Source organism: Schistocerca americana, chromosome 2 (assembly GCF_021461395.2).
Source record: "Schistocerca americana isolate TAMUIC-IGC-003095 chromosome 2, iqSchAmer2.1, whole genome shotgun sequence".
Taxonomy (NCBI): Eukaryota; Metazoa; Arthropoda; class Insecta; order Orthoptera; family Acrididae; genus Schistocerca; species Schistocerca americana.
The window spans coordinates 354,652,233-354,677,608 of NC_060120.1; the positions used below are offsets into that span (position 1 = coordinate 354,652,233).

Below are 25,376 nucleotides of genomic sequence, written 5' to 3' on the forward strand. Positions count from 1 at the left end.
ATTTTCTAACGATTTGCTGAAAATAAGAATAAATATTATGCAATTAAAATCTGCTGTGTTTTGGGACTAAGTTACTACAATTGTAAACACAGTGGCCACCCACAGAAAGGAGTGAATTACTTAGATGTTGCGTGTAATCTTGGAAACTGCAACAGTATAACAAATCTCTTTGAAGGTGTCTGAAGTGACAACATCTAGAAAATAAGTAGTGTGTTCACTGAAATTGCAACAAATTGCTGCAATGTGTTTTGAAATACTTACAGAAAAAGTTGTCTTGAGAATTCTGTTATCATGTAGACTGAGCATTGAACTCTGTGCATCACAATGTTTGAGTAATATAGAATGGCAGCTCTGTCAGTTATTAATTTGATACTGTGGTCTGCCACTATTCAAACTGGCCTCTGGCATCCAATTAAATTCAGTGCTAATCTCTTAGGTTGGTCACCACCATTACTCAAGAGTACGCAGGTCAAAATTTGAAAAAATTATATCTGTAAGGCTTACATGTCAATTACAAGCTGCTCCACACTACATTATACTGAACACTGTTAAATGAAGGGTTTCTGGTAAATATGTCACCAGTTTTCTAAAATTTTACAGCTCACAAAAAGCAGACCATTTTGATAACTTACACATTTTAGTTCAGACCCTGACAACAAAATACTTGTCAGCTAAAGAGGGACCATTTTTGCTGACCAGTTTGAAAACGTCAAAATAACAAGAGGCTGTGACATTGCTCAGAATTAAACCAGTTAATTAACACACATGGGGAATTCAGTATTATGTTTAATTGTTCACATTTATATTTATTATATACAAATTTATTTTATATATCAATATGGAGTGTTCAATGTATTCTACAATAGCACCATTTTTTATGCATGCTTAATGCATACTCAACTTGCAGTGTTTAAGTACTTCTACTATAGTCCCATTATTACATTATTTAAATTTACATTAGCTCACAACTCAAAATGACATGATATCATTTACTTACGATTATCTTGGACAGCAACTACACAACAATCACAAAAGTTCCTTTATAATATTATCTTATTTTTCTCATCACATAAGTTCTAGGCACTTTTCATTAGTTGTAAGTACATACTGCATACAGTTTGTTCAGACTCTGTCACTGACACAAATGAAAATAATACTTCTCAGTAATCTGGAATGACAATTTTCATGATACAGTATTGTGATGGGGCATACAAAAGTTTAATAGTCTAGCTACTTCTTTGAAAGGAATATAGTGCTTACAGTACAATACTACTCCACCTTTAAAATAACCAACCATGCTTGAAGCATTCTGTTAGCTGGTTTTGCTATAAAGAAACTACTATTACACAAATATACTGACACAAAAATAGTGAATCTCTTTGATTGCATCCTGCACTTATCATCACTACTTCTGGAAGTTCTTTTATTTATTTTGCTTAATGAAGCAACAAAGTTTTCAAGATAACCACCACAGTTAATTAGAAAACAAAATAATAAAAACTCAACATGGTTTCAAAATTCTTTAAGAAATGCAAAGTGAACAGCATCAGTAAAAAAGGACCATTGGCCAGATCTCTCTCTCTCTCTCTCTCTCTCTCTCTCTCTCTCTCTCTCTCTCTCCCCCCCCCCCCCCCCTCTCTCTCTCTCTCTCTCTCTCTCTCTCACACACACACACACACACATACACATATGAACGCACACGAGCTCCATATTTAGGTAGCAATTATGACAATTAGGAGAATAAATTAACATAATATTTTTATATATCTTACTGTCCCATATCCATTTTCATCTGCCCACAAAGACTTGCATGCTGTTTCCAATCTCCATTATTAAAAAATATGAAATACAAGCCAATCCTTATATCCAAACTCTCAGATATCTTAATAGCTTTCTGTTTTATCAAGCAAGTACCATGGCATAATGACCAGAACACATCATGTGTAATGTATGCACATAAACCTATAAGAACTATGTAGAAATGTTAAGCCAAAGAGTTTTTGTGAAATACAAAATTACTGACTTACACCAACATAATTCACTATTTCCACAAAGAAAAACAAAGAGGAACTTGGGAACCATAATGTTGATGCATCTCGAGCACAGACAAAAGATGAGCAACAGTATAAGTTTTTGGAAGTTAGTTAAATTGTTTGTTGTCTGCCAGTCAGACAGAAATAGAAAGCACATGTGGTCAATAAAAAAATGTAGACCCTGATGATCAGCCTTCAGCAGCATCATGATTCCTCCTTTGTTGCAAATCTTCTTTTTTTGATAAAGGTAGTAGTTGATCACTGCCCTCTGCTGAAGGGGTCAGTGGATATTTCTGATCAGGATAGTTCCAAGCCTGTATTTCAGCTGTTCCAAATATCTGGAACATGATGTATGTCGTGCATGACACTACTGCAGACACCCAAAACACATGACGCCAGTTCTCCAAAGTTGACTGGAAAAAAAATTAAAAGTTTCATAACATCAAAATTGAACTCACAATTGAACAATTAAAAACTATAATAAAAAACAAGCTTTATTTTTAACCTTTAGTGTTATCATAAGCAAGCGAGAAGTGCTATGTCAAAATATGGCTAATCACGTATAAGATGAAATACTAGACTGTAGTTGAACACACAAAAAGTAGCCCTTACTGCTTTGGGAACTTTCAGTCTTCTTCAAAGTAAATAGGAACTTTACACATATAGGTATATCCTTTCACCATGAAATGCTGGCTGTTTATGAACCAAATGCAAAGTCACATCCAGCCGTAGTGAAATACTGCCAAGAATTTGCCTGAGGCTACAAAGATGTAGATGACACTGAGTGAGGAGGATGGCCACTGACATTGATCACAGGCAATCAAGGAACAGATTTGCAACAATCCTACATTTTCTGGTGACGAGGATTACATTCACACAATGGTTCTTAAATGGCTCTGTGACCAAAGAGTGGATTTCTATTGTTGAAGAATTGAACAAATGGTACAAAGTTCTAACTTGGTGACAATGTGAAAAATAGTGTCATATATCAGTGTCTTTTTAAGGGCATGCACACATTCAATAGAAGTTACCTGGCCTGCCATAATAATGTGAACTTAGTTTTTGAAGGCCGCTTATATTTACGAACAGTGTTTTGATACATACAGTAAAATTTAAGACAGTTAATGAACTTCTAAGTCAGATATGAGTTAAATTTTATGGCCTCAAATTTGTGGCTAAAATGAAAATAAGAAAGAGTAGAGCTAGTGTGAGGGTAAATAGATGACAGAGGAAAGGTGCCAAGACAAATTTAGAGGACAACTGCACCAGAAACAAATGAAGCATTACGAAAAGATAGTTTTAAAGTGACTTATAACTGAAGGTCATTATACACACAGAATACAATATAGATCACAATGGCACTCTCCATTTGACATAGAAATAGCTTATGAAATATAGTGATAAATGCTGGACATGCCACTCTCTTTAACTACCTAATACTTTATCTTTCTAGAGCCAACTTATGTTTTTTTATAAAGTGTTGGTACTTACACTTTCTTGCAGTAGTGCACCTGCAACCAGTGGCGATAGAAAACTGGCTGTCATGTGAATTGTTTGTGCAAATGCTAGGATTGGTCCTAAAGAAACAAAAAGGAAACTCTGTTATTAAGAAATGGTTTTCCTGCTTCATTCCAAGCTGTTTAACTATGAACTGATTGGAAATATTGAGCCTTGGGGAATGACACTAATAACACTTACCATTTCTGGGAATTAAAAGTGAATCACAAATGCTTTTTAATAGTTACTAAAATAGTGTTCTTTGACCCACTAAAAAATATCTGAGAACCGTAAGGGCTTAAGGCCCACTTGCTGTTGATGTTAAGACCTTAGCATGTATGCATGCTCATGATATATGTTGATCTTATCATGAGTTAGATTTATCTGTGCTGTAGATCACACTACACATATAAACACTAATGAAAAGCTATCTCACCAATTTCTCTGATACTCACTTCTATATGAGCCCAATGAAATGTGCTTTATGCTCTTAAGGTTCTCAGTGCTTCAATTATTTCCTTCATATCTTCACTTAAAATCTAATGTATATTAAATAGTAACTACAATGATTTCACGATCTCAATGTAACTTTTTTTTCAAGTTCTGTAAGATCTACAAAAAAAATCTATTTGTTTCTTTCAGTAATGTTCATCCACATTAAGGTTCATTTTGATTACAGGCAAATTAAATCTACAATAATCTCCTCTTGGGATTAAGGAATAAACAGTTGATATTTAAGTTTTGTGGAAAGCATTTGTCATAGCCCCCAAATGTGAGGACAACCATTCATGTGATATGATGTCACATCATGTCATGTGGTGTGTGTGTGTGTGTGTGTATTTGTTTGTTGTGTTAGGTGGTGGTGGTGGTGGTGGTGGTGGTGGTGGTGGTGGTGGTGGGGGGGGGGGCAATGTGTCTTATTTTCAACATGTTGCAGTATGGTTTCTTTCCATTATGTGCATATGGCAATAGATCACTATTCTTCAACAGATGAGGTGCTCAGCAACAAAGATGGAAAATTGCATAAATTTAGATCATAATGTTAACAGCAGACATCTCAATGGGCCAACAGCAATCTGCTCCCATGATGAGTGGTTGGAAGTGGTAGGGAGGGTGGGAGGGGTGTGCAGTGGGAGACATGAGAGCAAGACAAGTTATAAATGACTGTTCTGGGGTAGAACTTGTCAGTGTGTGCAGGTGTAGGTTATGGTTCCTTAAGAGGATATTCCAGGAAACAGAGTGAACAGATAGTTGAATATGGAGGATCCAAAGTAGGCATATGAGTTAAAGGGGTAAATAATAGTTACAGTGGATGAGCTATGGTGAAATGGAAAACTAACATAAGTGAGACAGTGTTACTAACCAACCTTCATTGAAATATTACTCTCATATACACAAAATTAAGTGGTTAGTAGGTACTACAGCAACACCATTTCAGTGTAACAGTCAGTTTGTTTTTTGTCCATTTAAAAAATACCATTTCACCTGTTCCTGAAGTTGACCAAAAATTAACTGCTTCGGGAAAAAAAACACAACATGCTGTTACCAGTGTTCAGCAATCCACGTATAGAACTGGACTGCATTCCTTCAGGTGGTTCACTACAGTAGTGTAAATGAGCTTCATGGTGTAAATGATTTCACATCATTAATTTTTTTATTCATATTTTGACAATAAAAATAGTTTTTCTCAAGAAGAAACATATATTCCATTTGTAAAAATGAGTACTAGTGTTCCACGGGATTATGTCCTAAGATACTTCTTTTATATTCTTTTTATTACTTGTGTGTCCCATTGTTTAGCATAGACTCTCATCTGATGAATTCTTCTTGGATTATCAGCAGAGTGGTGATGTCGTCTTGTCACATCGTTTCAATGAGTTTCGTACCCATCATCTTCTCTGAAGAACGTTGCGACAAGACGACGCCACCACTCAGCTGATAACCCGAGAAGAATTCATCAGTGGAATACGCCGAGAAAGACTGAAATTGCATATAGACTCTCATCTGTTATGCTGCTGATACAACTTTAAGTAAAGCTGTACTCAATCTCAAGGTTAGTTTTAACACTGCAGTTATTTACTAGGCAAGGTCCTACTGGATATGGTATGTCCTGCCCTCCTCTATGTAACCTTTGGAGTGACTCATTCAGTCAGATATGGAGGAACCTACAGTTTAACATAGACTCTGAAGTAAGGAGCAACTTTTCATTTTTCACAATAACAAATCACTGCTGTAGGTGAAAGAAGCACTAAGTAACAGAAAAAAACTCCTTGAGGACATTGGGGACTGGACACCTAACCTACAATTTGTAGTCAGCACCAACCCACTAAATCACCAAACCACATGGTACAAACTCACATAACTCATTTTGCTGCTGGAAGACAGGATGCCAAAACAAGCAGAAAAAAAACAGTGTGTGATTTAGCTGCTACATGCTGTGGATGGGATCAAGGAGCTGGAGTAAAATGTACGTTTGCTCATTGATATCAATGAATGCTATTTCTTCTTCACCTGTACCCCATTAGGACAGCCGCTAGAGTGTGGGATTCAGTAGCTTGGTCTAGTGTGCCACCTGTACCCCATTAGGACAGCTGCTAGAGTGTGGGATTCAGTAGCTTGGTCTAGTGTGCAGAAGGGTTGCTTAGTCCCAGTATGGGCCAAGTTTGGTGTACCTCATGTACAATTTATTTATGGTCTGTTTATTGAAGCACTTGGTAATTTGTTTAATGCTGTCATTTAATCCGCTGCATGTTCTCTTGCATTGAAATAGACATTTAAGGCAATTTCATTGTACAGCAATGTCAATATGCTTTTGTGTGTTCATTTTTGTTTGACAGTATGTTTTTTGCTGTATTGTTAAAGATCATTTTCTTTTGAATTGTTCACTCTTAATTGAGTCCAATATATATATACAAACTGTTGCCTCATCATGGAAGAGGGAAGGAGAGGGAAAGACGAAAGGATGTGGATTTTAAAGGAGAGGGTAAGGAGTCATTCCAATCCCGGGAACGGAAAGACTTACCTTAGGGGGAAAAAAGGACAGGTATACACTCGCACACACACACATATCCATCCGCACATACACAGACACAAGCAGACATTTGTAAAGGACCTTACATGTGATACTTTCAAAGCAAAGTTTTTAAGCAACATCCTGTGGCCTAGTGGACTGATGGTCATAGAGAAAAATTTTTCAGGGGTAGTACTTGTAGCAACTGCATAGTTGACAGTGACGATGCCACAGATCTTACAATCCTGGCTAGTCATTTAGAATGCAGGACTCAGAATGGTGCCTGGCAAAAACTACACATTTTACAGTGCACATACAGTGATAGCTAACAGGTAAAAGTGCAAAAAGTGCAAAGTCTAGCAGTAAAACTGTTAAACAAGGTGTGCCACAGGGCTCAGTATTGAGACCTCAAAATTCCTCCTGTATATTAATGACTTGAGCCTGAATGTAGATGAACTCAAAACCACAACGTTTGCAGATCACACAACTTTGCTCCTTGAAGGGGAAAACACAGAGACTTTTCAAAAAGCTGTGAATTTGGCTACTGACCAACTCAGCCAGTGGGCTACAATCAACAGATTAACCATCAGCACTAAAAAAGACAGTTTTCATGAACTTTCACACCACAAAAAATGCAAACCCCTTTCAACCAATTGTAACAATAAATTCCAACCAATGGTTACCAATGCTGTATTCAAATTCCTGAGTCTATGGGGATAAGATAACCTGAAATGGAATCAGCATACTGAAAAGGTAAAGGTCAGAATAAGTACTGGCTGCTATGCACTAAGTGTGCTGAAATCATGTTCTCACTACATGTACATACAAGCCCATCTAAAATATGGTGTGATGATATGGGGTAATTCTACAATGTGCTCTGAGCACTTTCAGAATCTAGAAGACAGCCTCAAGGGTCAGTATGGAAGCAAACCTGGAGACTCCTGCAAACTAATCTTTGTGAAGTTGGAGAGTCTAACACTGCCTTGTCTATACACTCTTGTGACCGTAAAATTATTTTAAAAACCACATAATGCCAACTGAATACTGTTTGTTTACCTGCATCCATTCATGTCCATTGAACATTCCAACAGACTTGGGCAATTCCAGCAGGATAATGCAACACCCCACACATCCAGAATTGCTACAGAGTGGCTCCAGGAACACACCGTTGAGTTTAACACTTACGCTGGCCACCAAACTCCCCAGACATGAACATTACTGAGCATATCTGGTATGCCTTGCAATGTGCTGTTCAGAAGAGATCTCCACCCCCTCGTACTCTTACATATTTATGGACAGCCCTGCAGGATTCATAGTGTCAATTCCCTCCAGCACAACTTCAGACATGAGTGAGTCCATGCCATGTCATGTTGTGACACTTCTGGGTTCTTGTGGGAGACCTGCATGATATTAGGCAGATGTACCAGTTTCTTTGGCTCTTCAATGTAATTCACTTAGCTCGGTCTGATTCAATTTCACTACATTCCATTATACTTGGTTTGCTTTTGTTGGTGTACATCTTATATCATCCTTTCAAGACACTGCCGATTCATTTCAACTGCTCTTCCAAGTCCTTTGCCATCTCTGATAGAATTGCAGTGTCATATGCAAACCTCAAAGTTTTCATTTCTTCCCCCTGAACTTTAATTCCCTTTCCAAATTACTCCTTGGTTTCCTTCACAGTAACAAAAGGGTTACACAACAGCCCTGTCTCACTCCATTGTAAACTAGTGTTTCCCTCTCATGTCCTTCATTCTGCATTGTCTTAAGGAATTCTCTCTTTGGCAATGCTACTACAGTAGATTCAGCAATAGCAATCCTTAGGAATATTGTGTATATCAAAGATCTTGGGAGTCTGACAATCTCTCCTCAGTTCATTTACACTGATGTCCAAAATTAAAGCAACGAATGGAAATTTTGTGAGGTTACATTTATTTTGCCACAATACAGAACAAACGGGAGATGGTAAAGTAGAAACAGTGTAAGGAATACAGAACACAAACATTTGCAACATGCATAACAGTAGACAAAAATGTTCTTGTTTTTTCCAACTTAATGGACTTGCACACATGTTCCGACAACTGGTTAATGTGCTCAGAAGGGGGCTGCCACTTCTGGCAGCAATACAGGTGTGATAAAATGGGGCACACTGTGAATGATGTCATCAATTTCATGATGAGGCAATAGCCCCCATTCTTCTTACAGAGCAGTTCGCAAACGTTGGGGAGTGGTTGGTGGATACTGATGTGAAGCAACCCGTCTCCCTAGTGCATCCCAGACATGTTGTAAGGGATTCAAATCGGGAGGAGAGCAGGCTACATCTTGCATGCAGTATCTTCCATTTCCAAGAAAATGTCAACCACCCGTTCTTTGTGACATTGAGCATAATCGTCCATCAGTATGAAGTCTGGGCCTACAGCACCCGGTAATGCATGCACATGAAGTCCCAACTTCTCTTCATGATACCTGACAGAAGTTAAAGCTTGTCTGTTCACCTGTACAATTTCATGAAGAGTTGCCAAAATAATCCCTGCCCACACCATTAATGATCCTCCTTTATATTGGTCTCTTTCCACAATGTTTGGGTTCCGAAATCGTGTTTCACATTCCCTCCAGATGTGAATCCATCGAGATTCGCTCTCCAGACCAAACTGGGACTCATTTGTGAAAAGAACATTGGCCTATTATTCGACCGTCAAGGTGGCACGTCAACGCTCCACTCTAGATGTTCACTTCTGTGAAGAGGCAACAGAGATACACATACAGCAGTCTCTGACAATAAAGGCCGCTCTGCTGAAGCCTTTCTGTACATGTTTTGCCTCAATAAATCATGTTCAGTGGATGCCACAAGGTCGATGCCAGTTGCAAAGCAGTACTAAGGCATACTGCCTTAATCCTACAAGTCCTTACAGCCAAATAATGGCCCTCTCTTTCTGATGTCACACATGGTCCACCCCACATTAAGTCTTCAGAATTCAGTTTCGTTCTCTGTAAACTGTCGCCACATCCGAGAAACAACAGAATGATCACCATTAAGCCATTGGGCCAGATCAATTTGCGACGGTTCCATTTCCATTCTTCCTATGGCCCTCCACTGGAGAGAGTCTGGAAGGTGTCTTCTCTGTGCCATACTGCACTGTCTGTCTCTTTGTACACAGCGGTTGTGGATGTGGGACTACCCGGCAAACAGTAGCCTATTTGATAGGTGCCATGATGTCATCATTGGTGTGGTTGTCCATTGACCAGAATGCCACATTCCATGCAGAACATGATCATACAGACATGTGTTGACAGTTTGTAGGATTATATCATGAATTAGACACAGGGCAGGGAAATAGTGACTTGTTACTTTAATTTTGGACAGCAGTGTACTTATTAACAGTTTATATTGTTGATAGTAAAAATAAATTATAGACGAACAGAGATATACACAGCAGCAGTAGAAGATACACAAACAATTTCCATTATGAATCTTCCTCTCTGTTTAATGCTAACATTTATATCTACATGACTGCTCTGGAAATAATTTAGAATTAAGGGAGACCACTCACTGAAAAGCAGAAGCACTGAGTTGTCGGTAGGCACATACCAAGGAAAAAAACCTTGCTAGCTTTCAGAGTTATCATACCTCTAAAATCTAGCAAGCCTTTTTTTTTCCTTTTGTATGTGGCTATCAACAGCTCAATGCTTATGCTTTTCACAGAATGGTCTCCTTTAATCCTAAAGCATTTACATTCTACACGAAATTCCCTACAACATGACCACTCTGCACTCCACATTTCCATGTGATCATTCCAATTTTTGTTTTTCATAATTTTAATCCCTTTGATTTTTGTTAAATTGACAACCTCTCAATTTGTGCAATTTATCATGTAAATGAAATTTAATGGACTCCTTTTAGTGCTCATTAGGATTATTCTGTGTTCTACTGCACAGATCTTCTAACAAGCTTTCATTTGTTAGTACATACTAGAGACCTGATGAATTTCCAAGACAAGTGCTCACTTGCAAAACATGGGTAAGATATCTGGAGAGAATTCTGGTAACCACTACATGTGATGAAACAGCAAAGAAATTTTTCTTTCAACGGTTGTAATTTTACTTGCATCAAATGTTGCATGTTCTGAGCAACCGTTTGCCTAAATGAAAGTGTATCCAGACTCAACCACTGACCTAGTGTAAGAATAGATGTGATTCCAGGTGCCAGGTAATAACAATCTACCTGTTGCCAAACTCATTTATATCAGAGGATTTTCTCATTTGCAGCCCGTATTGCCACTGGATGTCTCCATTTATCTGTGCTCTGCTTACATGCAGGTTGTTTATAAATTAAATCACACAATGAAAAATCCAGGATGAAATGTAACAATATTACAAAAAGGAAAGTTGTTACTTACCATATAGCGAAGATGCTGGGTTGCAGATAGGCACAACAAAAAGACTGTCACAATATAAGCTTTTCGCCATCAAGGCCATTGTCAAAAATTGACAAAAACACACACACACACACACACACACACACACACACACACACACACACACACAAATGCAGCTCTCACACACATGACTGCAGCCTTTGGCAGGTGAAGCCACACTGCTTCTGCTGCCAGAGGCTGCAGTCATGTGTGTGTGTGTGTGTGTGTGTGTGTGTGTGTGTGTGTGTGTGTGTGTGTCAATTTTCGACAAAGGCCTTGATGCCCAAAAACTTATATTCTGACAGTCTTTTTGTTGTGGCTATCTGCGACTCAGCATATTCATTATATGGTGTTTATAAAATAGTTGTACAAAAGTAATCTTTAACTGTGAAAAGGGTAAATAACTTTCATAAATGTTTGATACAGTACTGAACGCTGTACATTTTCAAGTTTTATTAGCGCCTAACACTGTTAGTTCCCAACTTTGACGCTACGTGGCATGTGCGGATGAGTTATTCCAACAGTCATCATGGAGTCGCATAAAGGTGCAGAGTGTGCACAGTGTTGGTTATGGTTTGATGAATCCAAATCAACTACTAAACTTCAGGGACAATTCAGGACTAAATATTGAAAGCCACCATCGCAAAGACAATTTGTTATTAACTGGTACAATTGTTTCATCAAAACTGGCTGCATCTGACACAGTAATTGAACAAATTTGCCAGTCTTACATTTGAAGTCCAGTTAGATAAATGAAATGTGCCAGCTTAGAACTGAATATGCCTAGTGCAACACTGTCAAAAGGTATTACGGAAATGCCTGTCATTCAAACTCTACAAACTGGAACAGTTTTAAGCTTTAAGAGAAAGTGGCAAAGAAAATGAGCTGAGTTTTGTGTAGAAATGTTTAACAAAATGCAGACTGAAGATGGGTTTCTTAATAAAATTGCATTTAATAAAGAAACCATCTTCCATACCTGCAGTAAAGAGAATCAGCTTAATGCTCAGATATATGAGTTGTGCAGAAACCATGTCAAACAATCAAACAGGTATAGGTCTCACCTAAGGTAAATGTTCTTACATTGCATGCTTTAACAAGATTTACAGTTTTCTTCCCCAGAGTCAACTGTAACTGGTGCATCATAACTGGAAATGCTTCAACATTATCTAAAACCTCTATTACAACACGACATAAGGTAAATGTTATTACATTGTAAGCTTTAACAAAATTTACAGTTTTTTTTTCTTCCCCAGAGTCAACTGTAACTGGTGCATCATAACTGGAAATGCTTCAACATTATCTAATACCTCTATTACAACATGACATAAGCACATAATTTATTTCCTAGCAAGCTGGTGTGCCACGACTTACCAGCGTGAAGTGATTGTGTATCTCCATAGGAATACGCTGACCTGGACTGGACATGGTGGAATAATATCCTGACCACAATAATCAACTGATATAACCCCACTGGACTGCTGCATATGATGTTATTTTAAAGCCAAAGTGTCTGACTGTCCACTTCTGGGAAACATTAATGAGCTGTGACAACGGATAACACAAGCAGTTGCCACCATATGTCAGACCTGCTTCGTAGTATCTCTGGAGGTAAACTGATTACAAAAGGGACATTTGTCATATTACAGAATAGCCACATTGAATATTTGTAAATAAAATTTGAAGATATCCTCCATTCAGTGCTGTATTGAGGATTTCTGTCAGTTATTTATATTTTTTACAATTAAAGGTTACTTTTCAATAACTTATTTTTAAACATCCTTTTCTTTCCTTATCAGATCACACGACTGCAGTCTTACCAGGTGGGATTCAATCTCAGGGTGGATCGCAGTGGTAATATTTCGAATCATCAGTATATGTGTATCTGTAGCATAAGCCTTTCTGACTGCTACTGAGGACTGTAAGATGATCTGCATATAAAGGCAATTAATGAAAAAAATGTTTACAAGGTATAGTAATAACCAGTGAAAACTATATTCTTTACACTGGAATATGTGGTAGTACCACTCATTTGCAAAAGTTGAAAAGAGCCTACTGAGAAAACAATATAAGATATTACACACTTAGTCCTGGTAGAACTAAACAAGAAAAAATTCCCCTGTGATCTTGCGAAGGCCTATGATTATGCAGATCGGCATTCTTCTTTGCACAATTGAAGCCATACCTTAACAAAAGAAAACAGAGAGTCACATTAGCAAGTGATATTGCAGAAATAAGATTATATTCCCAATGGGAGAGTATTTAATGTGATATCCCACAAGATAGATGCTTGGCACAATCTCCTTCTTGGCCAACATAAATGATTTACTGAGGAGATTGGACAACTCTTAAAAACTGTGATGTTTGCCAGTGACAAGTACACTTATAAAGGCCTCGAACATATCTACATCAAATGCAGTCAGGAGAATAATAGAACAGTTTTACAACTGGTTCACAGCAAGTAGCTTATGCACTGATCTTACAAAAGCTTATATTATGATGCAGTAGCAAATAAATAAAAATGATTTAAAGATTCCAGAAGCAGAGCTCATTGGCCACACACTGGATGAGGAGACATGTGGAAAACTGCTAGGTATCCAAATGAACAATAAACTTAGTTGGCACCAGCATTTATAAAAACCTTCAGTTTCACCTGCTAATGTCAATAACGTATTTATTTGCAGAAGCATGATGTGAGAATATTGTGCAAAAAAAGAATATTGAGCTAAGCTGATAACTGAAGATTTTGCAGAAGGTTCTTCGGGGACTTAGGGACTCTTACACTTACATGCCAATATGCACATACTACCCAATTGTATTAAAATTTGTGGTTAGAAACAGGAATGAAGTTAGTATGAACTACACAATTTGCATCCACAGTCTTCTTCTAATACCTAGCATTTATCCCATCTAGTATGGGTCTGATTTTTGAGGATTTGCAAAATTTTACTTTATTATTTAAACTACCTGTCTGGATGCCCTTCCTGACACCACAATTAAGATAACCTAAGGGAGGGAAGCTGTGAGCACCATCTGTCTGTGACTCATGTAAACTTTGTTTTGCAGGTTATTGTATTTTAATTGTTTGTGTATTGTATTCTTTGATGCAGAAGTTTGGAATCAGCTCAGCATTTGCCTAAATGAGCATAGCAATCAGCCTAAATACCACACTCAGGGTGTCCTATGTATCAGGTTACAGTCATTAATCTGCCAAGTGCATCTGATCCCCTATTCCCATAATTAGCATTGCTAGGGCAGTTTTAGTCCAAAAACATTTTTTCCCCTCCAGATAGTAAGTCGTATTTACCAGCCTTGGTAGAAAATATTCCCATCTTTCTAGAGTTATAGTTAACATGTTACACCTCTCTACCACTACATATGCCCCCCCCCCCCCCCCCAACGTTAAATGTCACCAGGACTGATACCAATCCACCAAGGAATCCCAAAACTATGGATTAGATTAAAATTCACATCCCCACCTCATTCCTAATAGTGCTAGCAGTGTCTTAGCACAATAATTTATTTTCCCACATAGTAAGCCTACCTGTACGATGATAGTTGAAATAGCTCCAGGTGTTCCAGAGCTATACTGGAAAACACTTATAAATATAATGAGAGGGATACCATAATGCCATATATGAACTGCAAACCTGAGCTTACACACCACTGAGAGCAACACACTGGAAAGGGCAAAGATTTTTTTCTGTTATTTTCATGTCATAAGTTTTGATTAATCAGGATAAAGTAAACAAGTGAAATGCTGAATCAATTGTTTCATTAGAATAACTGAAATGACTTCTGAACCAAAAGTAAATTTTTTTGCAAGACTCATGGAAATTGTCACACACTACAGGAGTACAAAAATATATTATTCAGTTTTGACCAAATTACCAACTACTATGATTCATTGCTTTGTACACAACATTAGCTTCATCACAGCACATGTTTAACACAAAAATAGCAAAATGATGTTAAATCAGTATCACAGTATTTGCATACACTACTTACCAGCAAGATTTGGTGCAATATCTACCACATTAGCCATTGCACCAGCATAAGATGCTGTAATAAGGGTAACTGCAAGAAACCAAGCAATCAGTACCAACACTATCTCACAGCCTAAGTATCCAATTGCAAGGACAAGTAGTCCTGGAATTATCTGAGCTAAAAGAGAAAAAGAATAACTTTGTAGTAACAGAAATATTTAACAATGGCTGCAGAACATTACATGTAAACCTCTATAATTTTCTTCTATGCTATGCAAATGTTCAGTCCCTTCTGAAGTATGGAGTCATTTTCTCGGAGCTTCTCCAAACAACATTACGCTATTTAGAATGCAAAAAAAAATCATAGAAGACACCATACATAGAAAATCTCTTCAAAAAAAAATGCAAAACCTTCCATACACTCCTGGAAATGGAAAAAAGAACACATTGACACCGGTGTGTCAGACCCACCATACTTGCTCCGGACACTGCGAGAGGGCTGAACAAGCAATGATCACACGCACGGCACAGCGGACACACCAGGAACCGCGGTGTTGGCCGTCGAATGGCGCTAGCTGCGCAGCATTTGTGCACCGCCGCCGTCAGTGTCAGCCAGTTTGCCGTGGCATACGGAGCTCCATCGCAGTCTTTAACACTGGTAGCATGCCGCGACAGCGTGGACGTGAACCGTATGTGCAGTTGACGGACTTTGAGCGAGGGCGTATAGTGGGCATGCGGGAGGCCGGGTGGACGTACCGCCGAATTGCTCAACACGTGGGGCGTGAGGTCTCCACAGTACATCGATGTTGTCGCCAGTGGTCGGCGGAAGGTGCACGTGCCCGTCGACCTGGGACCGGACCGCAGCGACGCACGGATGCACGCCAAGACCGTAGGATCCTACGCAGTGCCGTAGGGGACCGCACCGCCACTTCCCAGCAAATTAGGGACACTGTTGCTCCTGGGGTATCGGCGAGGACCATTCGCAACCGTCTCCATGAAGCTGGGCTATGGTCCCGCGCACCGTTAGACCGTCTTCCGCTCACGCCCCAACATCGTGCAGCCCGCCTCCAGTGGTGTCGCGACAGGCGTGAATGGAGGGACGAATGGAGACGTGTCGTCTTCAGCGATGAGAGTCGCTTCTGCCTTGGTGCCAATGATGGTCGTATGCGTGTTTGGCGCCGTGCAGGTGAGCACCACAATCAGGACTGCATACGACCGAGGCACACAGGGCCAACACCCGGCATCATGGTGTGGGGAGCGATCTCCTACACTGGCCGTACACCACTGGTGATCGTCGCGGGGACACTGAATAGTGCACGGTACATCCAAACCGCCATCGAACCCATCGTTCTACCATTCCTAGACCGGCAAGGGAACTTGCTGTTCCAACAGGACAATGCACGTCCGCATGTATCCCGTGCCACCCAACGTGCTCTGGAAGGTGTAAGTCAACTACCCTGGCCAGCAAGATCTCCGGATCTGTCCCACATTGAGCATGTTTGGGACTGGATGAAGCGTCATCTCACGCGGTCTGCACGTCCAGCACGAACGTTGGTCCAACTGAGGTGCCAGGTGGAAATGGCATGGCAAGCCGTTCCACAGGACTACATCCAGCATCTCTACGATTGTCTCCATGGGAGAATAGCAGCCTGCATTGCTGCGAAAGGTGGATATACACTGTCCTAGTGCCGACATTGTGCATGCTCTGTTGCCTGTGTCTATGTGCCTGTGGTTCTGTCAGTGTGATCATGTGATGTATCTGACCCCAGGAATGTGTCAATAAAGTTTCCCCTTCCTGGGACAATGAATTCACGGTGTTCTTATTTCAATTTCCAGAAGTGTATATATATGAAATCTTAGTATTTATAAAGCAGTATGCGAATGAAAATCCTGCACTCTTCCTCGAAAATGAAGATGTACAAAAACAAAGCTCTCCTAAATGAAGTTGTGCAACTTTGATTATTTTCTAAGAATTTTTTTTTCTCCACACAACATGCACTCAGTAAACAGCATTGCAGGATACAGAGTTGCAGTGGAGGCATATCTAACTGACTACTGCTTCTATAGCCTGATACAGTCCTTTGATAGATAATTCATTGAAACCATAGTAGTAGTGTAAGCTCTGAACTAATAACAATAACAATGTACCAATAACCAATATCATAACCATAAGTAATTGATGATATTTTATAGTGATAGAAACAGTGTTGGGTTAAATGGTATCCAATGTCTTACCATACATTATATGTACCCATAAGATCTCATGGACTAATAAATAAAAATATATAAATGTACAACATGTATTGTTTGTGATTTTAAATAAATATGTGTCAAAATCTGATTCACCTGCATACTTATGAACTGACTTGCCCTATGCTTTATCCATAAGCTGCTTTTGTAGACAGCAGAAATAATAAAAATAAAGTCCAATAGAATACTTGTGTGCACATCTTCTTATTTCATAACAAATAATATTGTTTGTTCTATTTGGTGCTGTAACTGTAGGACTTGTTAAAACTGATGTTATGAATGCATCACAGTTTCTAAGTAAGATGAGTGCTGATGTGACCATCCTGAAGTCACAACACATGACTATTATTGTATATTTTGTCATCTTTAAATAGCTTCACAATATTGCTATAAATGTATCGCTGTACAAATTACATAATTTGCTTCAGTAACTATTCTAATTTCTGTATACAACAGCAATTTACAACTTATATATACATTCACTGTTTTATTCAGTTATGGCAAGAAGTAACAATACTCACACATGGCAGTGAAAAGCTTCCGAACATTTGTCAAAGAAAGAATCTTCCGAGTAACCAAAACATCAGCAAAATAACAGAAAAATACTGACGAGACATAACTGCAGAGGAAGGGTGCGCCAGAGAGCAAACCATTCTGAAACATTTAGATTGAAAGAAAAACAATGAAAACCTCTTTCTTTAAAACACTGAAGGTATATTGTTATAAGGGCTATACAGTGAAACCATAATATCTGTATTTTGACTGTGGTAGTTACATGCCAGTAATACTATCTTTTAATTAATCTTAATGTAGCATAAGTGAAAGTTTTCACTGATAGAACATCTGCTTCATTAGGCATGAATTGCTTCACTAAGTCTCTGAGTGGTTCCATTATACAAGATCTGTGGTAATATTGATCACTGTAATACAAAGTAATATATAACTATTAAGACAAGTGGTAAAGTCAAAGTGCTTGGTATTACACTTAAATCAAGTTTAATACTTGAATTATCATATGATGTGACGTGCCTTGATGACCATGCACCATGACTGTTTGGTCTGATATCTTAATGTTTAAAGGGAGTTTTATTTTTGGACTAAAGGATGCAGGCAGGTAAAAGCGTGAAATATTGTGAAATGTGATACCAGTGTGACTAAACAGAAAAAAGCATGCATGTGATATACATTTTGGCTAAGAGGCACATCTAAATTCAGCTTATACTATGATAAATGGAAATTTTGGTTAGGTAAGCTCATGAGAACAAATAGTGTTAATATATGAACAAGAAGAAGTGCTTTCTTCCAAGTGCATATAACATAAAATTTTCAAGCATGGGAATTAAGAAGAGCTATAATATCCAAAAGATGGTTGATAAAAATTTTGACAGCTTTCTTATTTGTTCATCAGTAGATAAATCTGGGGAATTTCAGGTCTCCTTTCTCATGAGTGTGTTTATACCATAATATCTACTTACCACTACAGGCAAAATGTCATTCTGACTGTCACCAATCAGCCAAAGACTCTGAATCCTTCTTGGATGGCACTATACTGTGATTAAAATAACTTTGTGACTGAGATTTCTGTGAAGTGGATGGTAGATGCCAGTCATCAGCCAATTATACATTTTCTTTCTTGCTTGTGATCACTTGCTGTGTATTTAATAAGTACACACAGAGCCTTGTCAAGAGTGGCTGGTAGCACACTGTACTTACATTTGGAAGGACTGTGGTACAAATTACTGTCCATCCATCAAGATCTTCATCACTTATGGTAATTACCAGAATGTTGCTTTGTATAGAACATGGTCTTGTTCCTTCCCAAAGCTGAGTTTGTGCTCTGTGCCTAATGATCTAATCATCATTTGGACACAACACCATCATTTTCGATCCTCTTTCTTAAGGATGTGATGATGTCAGAACCATCACCCATCAGCCTAGCAGCACCATAAACTATAGATTTGATGTTAGTATTGGTCATTTCTTTGGCATGTCACCATTTTCCAACCCCCCCTATTCAGTCCTGACAGCACTATAGTAGCATAATTCACCCACCCTCCTTTTCCCTCCCAGTGTTTCCCAAATAGTTAACCACATTTGTACACAGTTTGGTTGAAATTGCTCCACGGGTTCCACTGTTAAGTGCACATGCCACCAGTTCCTGTCCCTCATCTCCACAGATAGGACAAAAGTGTCTTACCCCAAGTCAACTGTTTCCTGGCACTAAGACATTTGCACATAGTTTGGTCCAAATTACTCATGACTTATCCCCCCCCCCCCCCCCCCTCTCACTCGCACTCGCTCTCATGCGCACACACACATATTTTTAGTGTATATAGATTGCTGAAGGTGATCTGTTTGTGAAACTGTGAAATCCCAATCTGCAAGCACCTATTGTACTTAACAACAGAAACAAAATGAAATTTGCACCAGATTTCATGCTTCTACTTTTTTCAGTCTCATGAGAGTGGTATAAAGATTCAAAGAGTGGAATAAGTTGCTAAATCATCAGTGTACTATATTTACTTGCATACAGCAATACAATATATAGGTTCATAACTTGTAATTTTCATGAATAATAAACTATCCTTGTCTCAATCTCAGGTAATCTGCTGTCCTCACACCAAACAGTTTCCTTTTCCTCCATCCATGACTGGGTACATTACCAGAGATTACCACTAACTATTTTATAAAACACTGTACTATCTTTTGATCACCTTTTGTATGCTGAAACCTAAAACAGTCTTCATATAGAGTGGTCCTGGAATAATGAATGTGTAATGAACCCATATGCGTCCGAATGTTGTAATTCCTATAGACCATGCTGGCAACGATGTAAAAATTGCTTTCCATGGTACTGGTAAGCCCTGAAACAAATAAATCAAGCACCACAGGAAAGGAGAAATGAAAGTAATTTCAAATTTAAAAAAAAACAACAAAATGGATTAACTTTAAACTAAGAAGAATGTAATTAAACTGAAAAACATAAAATAAAACATTAAACAGGGAAAGGAGAAAAAAATAGTAGGAGGAAGGAGACAGGAAAAGTTCATCATCAGAACAAAACTGTCACTATAGAATTATAGTTATTATGGTTAATGATTTATAATTTTGTGCAATTAATGAGAGTGGACAAAACAAAACACACACACAAAAAAAATATATTAATTCAGTTAACATTTAATCATGCAAGCAAAAGCAATGACTAAAGTTCAAAGCACATTAGTGTATAATATTTATCCACTGAATTGTCATTCATAAAATCTACAGACAAAGACTCTTCCATCCAAACAAATGTGGCACACTGGAAATATAAAACTGGACACAAGACTTCTTCAGTATATTAAACAGGTGTAGCTATGAGTTTCAATTTTAGTTTAAAGCCTGGTCTAGGATGTGGTCTTAAGCTGCCATGAAAATGAGATGAGGATTAAGATTACCAACATGTATTTAAAGACTATATATTTATAAATCCTTTTCTTCCATCATATTTCTAATGACTTTTTAAATCTCATATGGTAATGTTAAAGAATGTGTTTATTTTCATTATTAACTGTCTGTGTTTCTGATTCATCTCTTGAAATTTACAAACATGTACATAAATCTTCAAATGCTTATACAGTTTTCTCTTTGCTGTTAATGTACTGTTTACCCATCATCATAAATTATAATTGTTGTTAATAGGCACATAAACAACTCTTCCTCCCACTCCACTACTTTTCTTCCCTCATCCACTTCACCCTGACCTGCAGTGCAAACACAATGTAATCAGCAGAGATCATGCAGCCATGCAGATATATGTTATGTATTTGTACTCTATAGCTCTGAAGGAAGACTTGTGTCAAAGCCAGAAACAATTTTACTCCAGATTATGTATGTATTGGTGAATCAGTGCCTAAACTATTTGGTGAGTTGCTACCTTTACACCTCCCTCCTTCCATCTGCATCAATACAGAAAATTTTTCTTATCTCTAGCCATATCCTAGTCCCACATACTGTTCCTGCATTGTTTCTTGGCTCATGGAATCCCCCCTAATGGCCTTACAATCAAATTACCCATCTCTGGCTGCCACCCCTCCTTCCACAATGACCTTCACCTGTTCAGATTCCGCCAATCCTTAGACCTCACCGACAGAGTCCTGGAAAACCATAACAGCCAAGCCCAAACCTCCTTGCAGTACCTTTTCTCCAACTGCAAAATTCTCCTGCTATGCAATCCCAAATTCCTAGAACCCATAACATACACTGAAACTCTTGCCCTGCAGGAACATGAGCAACATGCACAAAACCATCTCAAAGAGCTCTCCACACAGACCTGCAACACAGTCATGAACCTTTCGTCCAGAAGCCTTAGTCCCACTGAAATATCAGTCCTTTCCAAAGGCCTCACCTTTTGCCTCACTCCCAAATTCAATCATGCATGACTTCTTAAAGACCTTCTCACCTTCTCTTGGTCCCTAAAGTGGAAACACTTTTTCTCCACCAACCTTAACAATCAGACTCAACCAAAGACCAATATTTAACTTTGCCTAACTCATTTCACTCCTCCATCCAACTGTGATCCATCCCCACTGCCCCCAAACCACCCCCCTGTTAACTTTGCAGAATTTCTTAACCTAAAACCTTGCCTCACCATCATTCCACAAATCCCTCAACATGCAAACTAACCTTACATCTGCAGAAAGAACTGCAGTCCACCATCTAAAAACTGATACTGACCTTATAATCCTACCTGCGGACAAAGGCTCCACCACTGTTGTTTTGAACCACAAGGATTACGCGGTGGAAGGACTCTGCCAGCTGTCAGATACCTCCACCTACAAACCTTGCCACAATGACCTCATTCTAGTAATCCAGCAGGATCTCCACTCACTACTCAAATCCTTAGGCTCATCCCAGAACCTCTCCTCTAAGCCGACCTCTCTACTCACCCCTACCACTCCCCACACTCCTACCTTCTACATGCTTCCTAAAGTCCATAAACCTAACCACCCAGGATGCCCCATTGTTGCTGGTTACTGTGCCACCACTGAGAGAATCTCAGCTCTCACAGACCAACACCTTCAACCTATTACTCAGAACCTACCCTCCTATATAAAAGATATCAACCATTTCCTCCACTGGCTCTCCACAGTTCCTGTCCCTTCACCACAGGGTGCCCTGCTCGTCACTATTGATGCCACCTCCCTGTACACTAACATTCCTAATGCACATGGCCTTACCACTACTGAACACTACCTTTCCCAACTCCCACCAGATTCCAAGCCAGCAAACCCCATCCTAGTCACCATGACCAACTACATCCTCCGCCAAAGTTACTTATCCGTTGAAGGCATTACCTACAAACAAATCAGGGGTATGGCTATGGGCACCCAAATGGCACCATCCTATGTCAACCTATTCATGAGCCATCTAGAGGAATCCTTCCTAAAAACCCAGAATCCTAAACTCCTCACCTGGTTCAGATTCATTGATGACATCTTTGCTATCTGGGTTGAAAGTGAGGACACCCTATCCACATTTCTCCAGAACCTGAACAACTTCTCCCCCATTTGCTTCACCTGGTCCTACTCAACCCAACAAGCCACCTTCTTAGATGTTGACCTCCACCTCAAAAATGGCTACATCAGTACCTCCATCCATACTAAACCAACTAACCATCAGCAATATCTCCACTTCAACAGCTGCCACCAATTCCATACGAAGAAGTCCCTTCTGTACAGCCTAGCCACCTGTAGTCATTGCATCTGCAGTGATGAGCAGTCCCTCTCAAAATATACCGAGGGTCTCACTGAAGCCTTCACTTACCATAATTATCCTCCTAACTTCATACAAAAACAAATCTCCCGTGCCTTATCTTTACAGTCTCCCAACTACCAAAGTCAAATCACCAGGCCACAGAGGAGCTTTCCCCTCATAACTCAGTACCACCCAGGACTGGAGCAACTGAATTAGATTCTCTGCCAGGGTTCTGATTATCTCTTGTTATGCCCTGAAATGAGAAATGTCCTGTCCGTTATCATTCCCACCCTTCCCACAGTAGTATTCTGCCATCCACCGAACCTACACAATATACTTACCCATCCTTACACAAACCTTGCTCCCAATCCCTTACCTCATGGCTCGTACCCCTGTAATAGAACTAGACGCAAGACCTGTCCCATACATCCTCCCACCACATCCTCCTCCAATCCGGTCACTAACGTCAGCTACCACATCAAAGACAGGGCTACCTGTGAAACCAATCAGGTGATCTACAAGATAAGCTGCAACCACTGTGTTGCACTGTATGTAGGCAGGACAATCAACAAGCTGTCTGTCCACATGAATGGCCACCGACAAACTGTGGCCAAGAAACAAGTGGACCACCCTGTTGCTGAACATGCTGCTAAACATAATATCCTTCATTTCAATGACTGCTTCACAGCCTGTGCCATATGGATCCTTCCCAACAACACCAGTTTTTCTGAATTGCGCAGATGGGAACTTTCCCTGCAATACAGCCTACATTCCCGTAACCCTCCTGACTTCATCGTTTGTTAGTCACTGTCCTCACTCATCCAGCCCCTTCCCTGTTCCCATTCCAGCACTACACAGCTGTCATTCCACTACCACACCCAGTCTTTTTATTTCTCTCCTTTTCCACTACTTCCCCCTCCCCCCACCTCTCCTCTGCCCTTCATATAACCTGCAGCACTTCACTGTCCACCATCCCCACTATACTATCCCTGCCCCTCCCCACCTCAGCCTCCTCCTTACCCCCACCCAATTGCCACTCCCACCATTCGCTGGTGCTACTACTCTTTTTCTTAAATATGCACTCTCACACACAAGTAAGCACATAGAAACCCAAATGCATAATGACTGTCTATGCTGAGTGTGGTACCTGGGAGGATGTAATGTTCATGTGATAAGGAGGGACAGGAGAGACTTGATAGAGGAGGGGACAAATGGCTCTCAGTACAAATAGCAAAAGGAGTACTGAATAGGTAATTCAGAAAACTGAATGTGTGTGTGTGGGGAGGGAGTATAAAACATGAATGTACGTTCAAGATACAGACAGGGAGGAGTGGTGTGGAAAATGTCAACAGAGGAAAAGTGAGGGTAATGGAGTGGAATGATGATCAACTGAAGTTTCATGTCAGATCACCAAAGCTAGCACTAAGATGGCTGACCGTCCAGGTCTGCCAAGTGCTGTTGGCAGTCGGGATGCACTTCGCCCTTGTGAGGCCAGTTGAGGAGCTACTTGACTGAGAAGTAGTGGCTTCAGTCACGAAAGCTGACAACAGCCAGTACAGTGGTGTGCCAGCCACATGCCCATCTGTATCTGCATCAGATGACACCAACTGGCTGAGGATCACATAGTGGGAGGTCAGTACCACTTGACTTTTGAATTCCTGCTTGGATGGTTTTTCTGTTTGAGATACCAACATTGAACTACATGCTAGAGTACAGACCTTACCTATGTAGTTAATAGGAGCAGGTACTCTAAGTAGAGGGTGGAGAGAGATCCACATGGTAAGGGTGCTAAAGCAACTATTGCAACATTTGTATTGTGTTTTGTAGCAATGTGTCTGTATGGGTCATGCAAGGGAGTAAATAACTAGTTAATTATCATCTCTATGAAGAATGTTGTTCAGTAATTGCAGCATAGCTGATGACTTATATAATATGGTTACTTTTACACGTCACAGCATTTTATAGGTCATGAAATGCATATGATTGGATTACAGTTAGAGGTTGTGGGTGGGTATATAAAACTACTACTCAGGATGATGAGGATTAGATTTCAGGTACAATATACCTTACCTCATGGCATGAGATGAGGTAGCCAAGACCTGATGAAAGATCTTTAACATCATGCAGCGTGTCAGCAACCGCATATGTATAGAAAATAAACAATTTTTTTCAGCCTTCAGTTGCAAGGTAGTTTTTTACTCGTTTACCTAGGTTTCGATTCCATTAATGGAATCTTCTTCAGAACCTATGAATTAAACCACATACGGACATATATTACTCACTGAAATGCATCATCAGTCTAATGATTGAATAATAAAGAATCGTGATACAAAAATTAAATTATTTTAAGAGCCAAACACTGGCCATGTCACAGATTAAAAATTAAAACAATAAAGACGCATAATCATAAGATTATGTCTGTCAAGATTAAAACCATTAAGGCGAACGTAGA

At 39.4% G+C, this 25,376-nt stretch overlaps 1 protein-coding gene across 2 annotated transcripts in view; it reads right to left on the reverse strand.

Annotated features, from left to right (window-relative positions):
- Positions 1-785: 785 nt before the first annotated feature.
- The window catches only part of LOC124594841 (sialin-like), a 424,449-nt gene continuing 399,858 nt past the window's right edge, over positions 786-25,376 (reverse strand). For both annotated transcript variants that reach the window (XM_047133292.1, XM_047133293.1), the window contains 5 exons: positions 19,903-20,052; positions 17,710-17,842; positions 14,961-15,116; positions 3,525-3,610; positions 786-2,446 (listed from right to left, as the gene is read on the reverse strand). In XM_047133292.1, the coding sequence (XP_046989248.1) occupies positions 2,222-2,446; positions 3,525-3,610; positions 14,961-15,116; positions 17,710-17,842; positions 19,903-20,052 (750 nt within the window). In that variant the 3' untranslated portion in view covers positions 786-2,221. The remainder of the gene's footprint in view (positions 2,447-3,524; positions 3,611-14,960; positions 15,117-17,709; positions 17,843-19,902; positions 20,053-25,376) is intronic.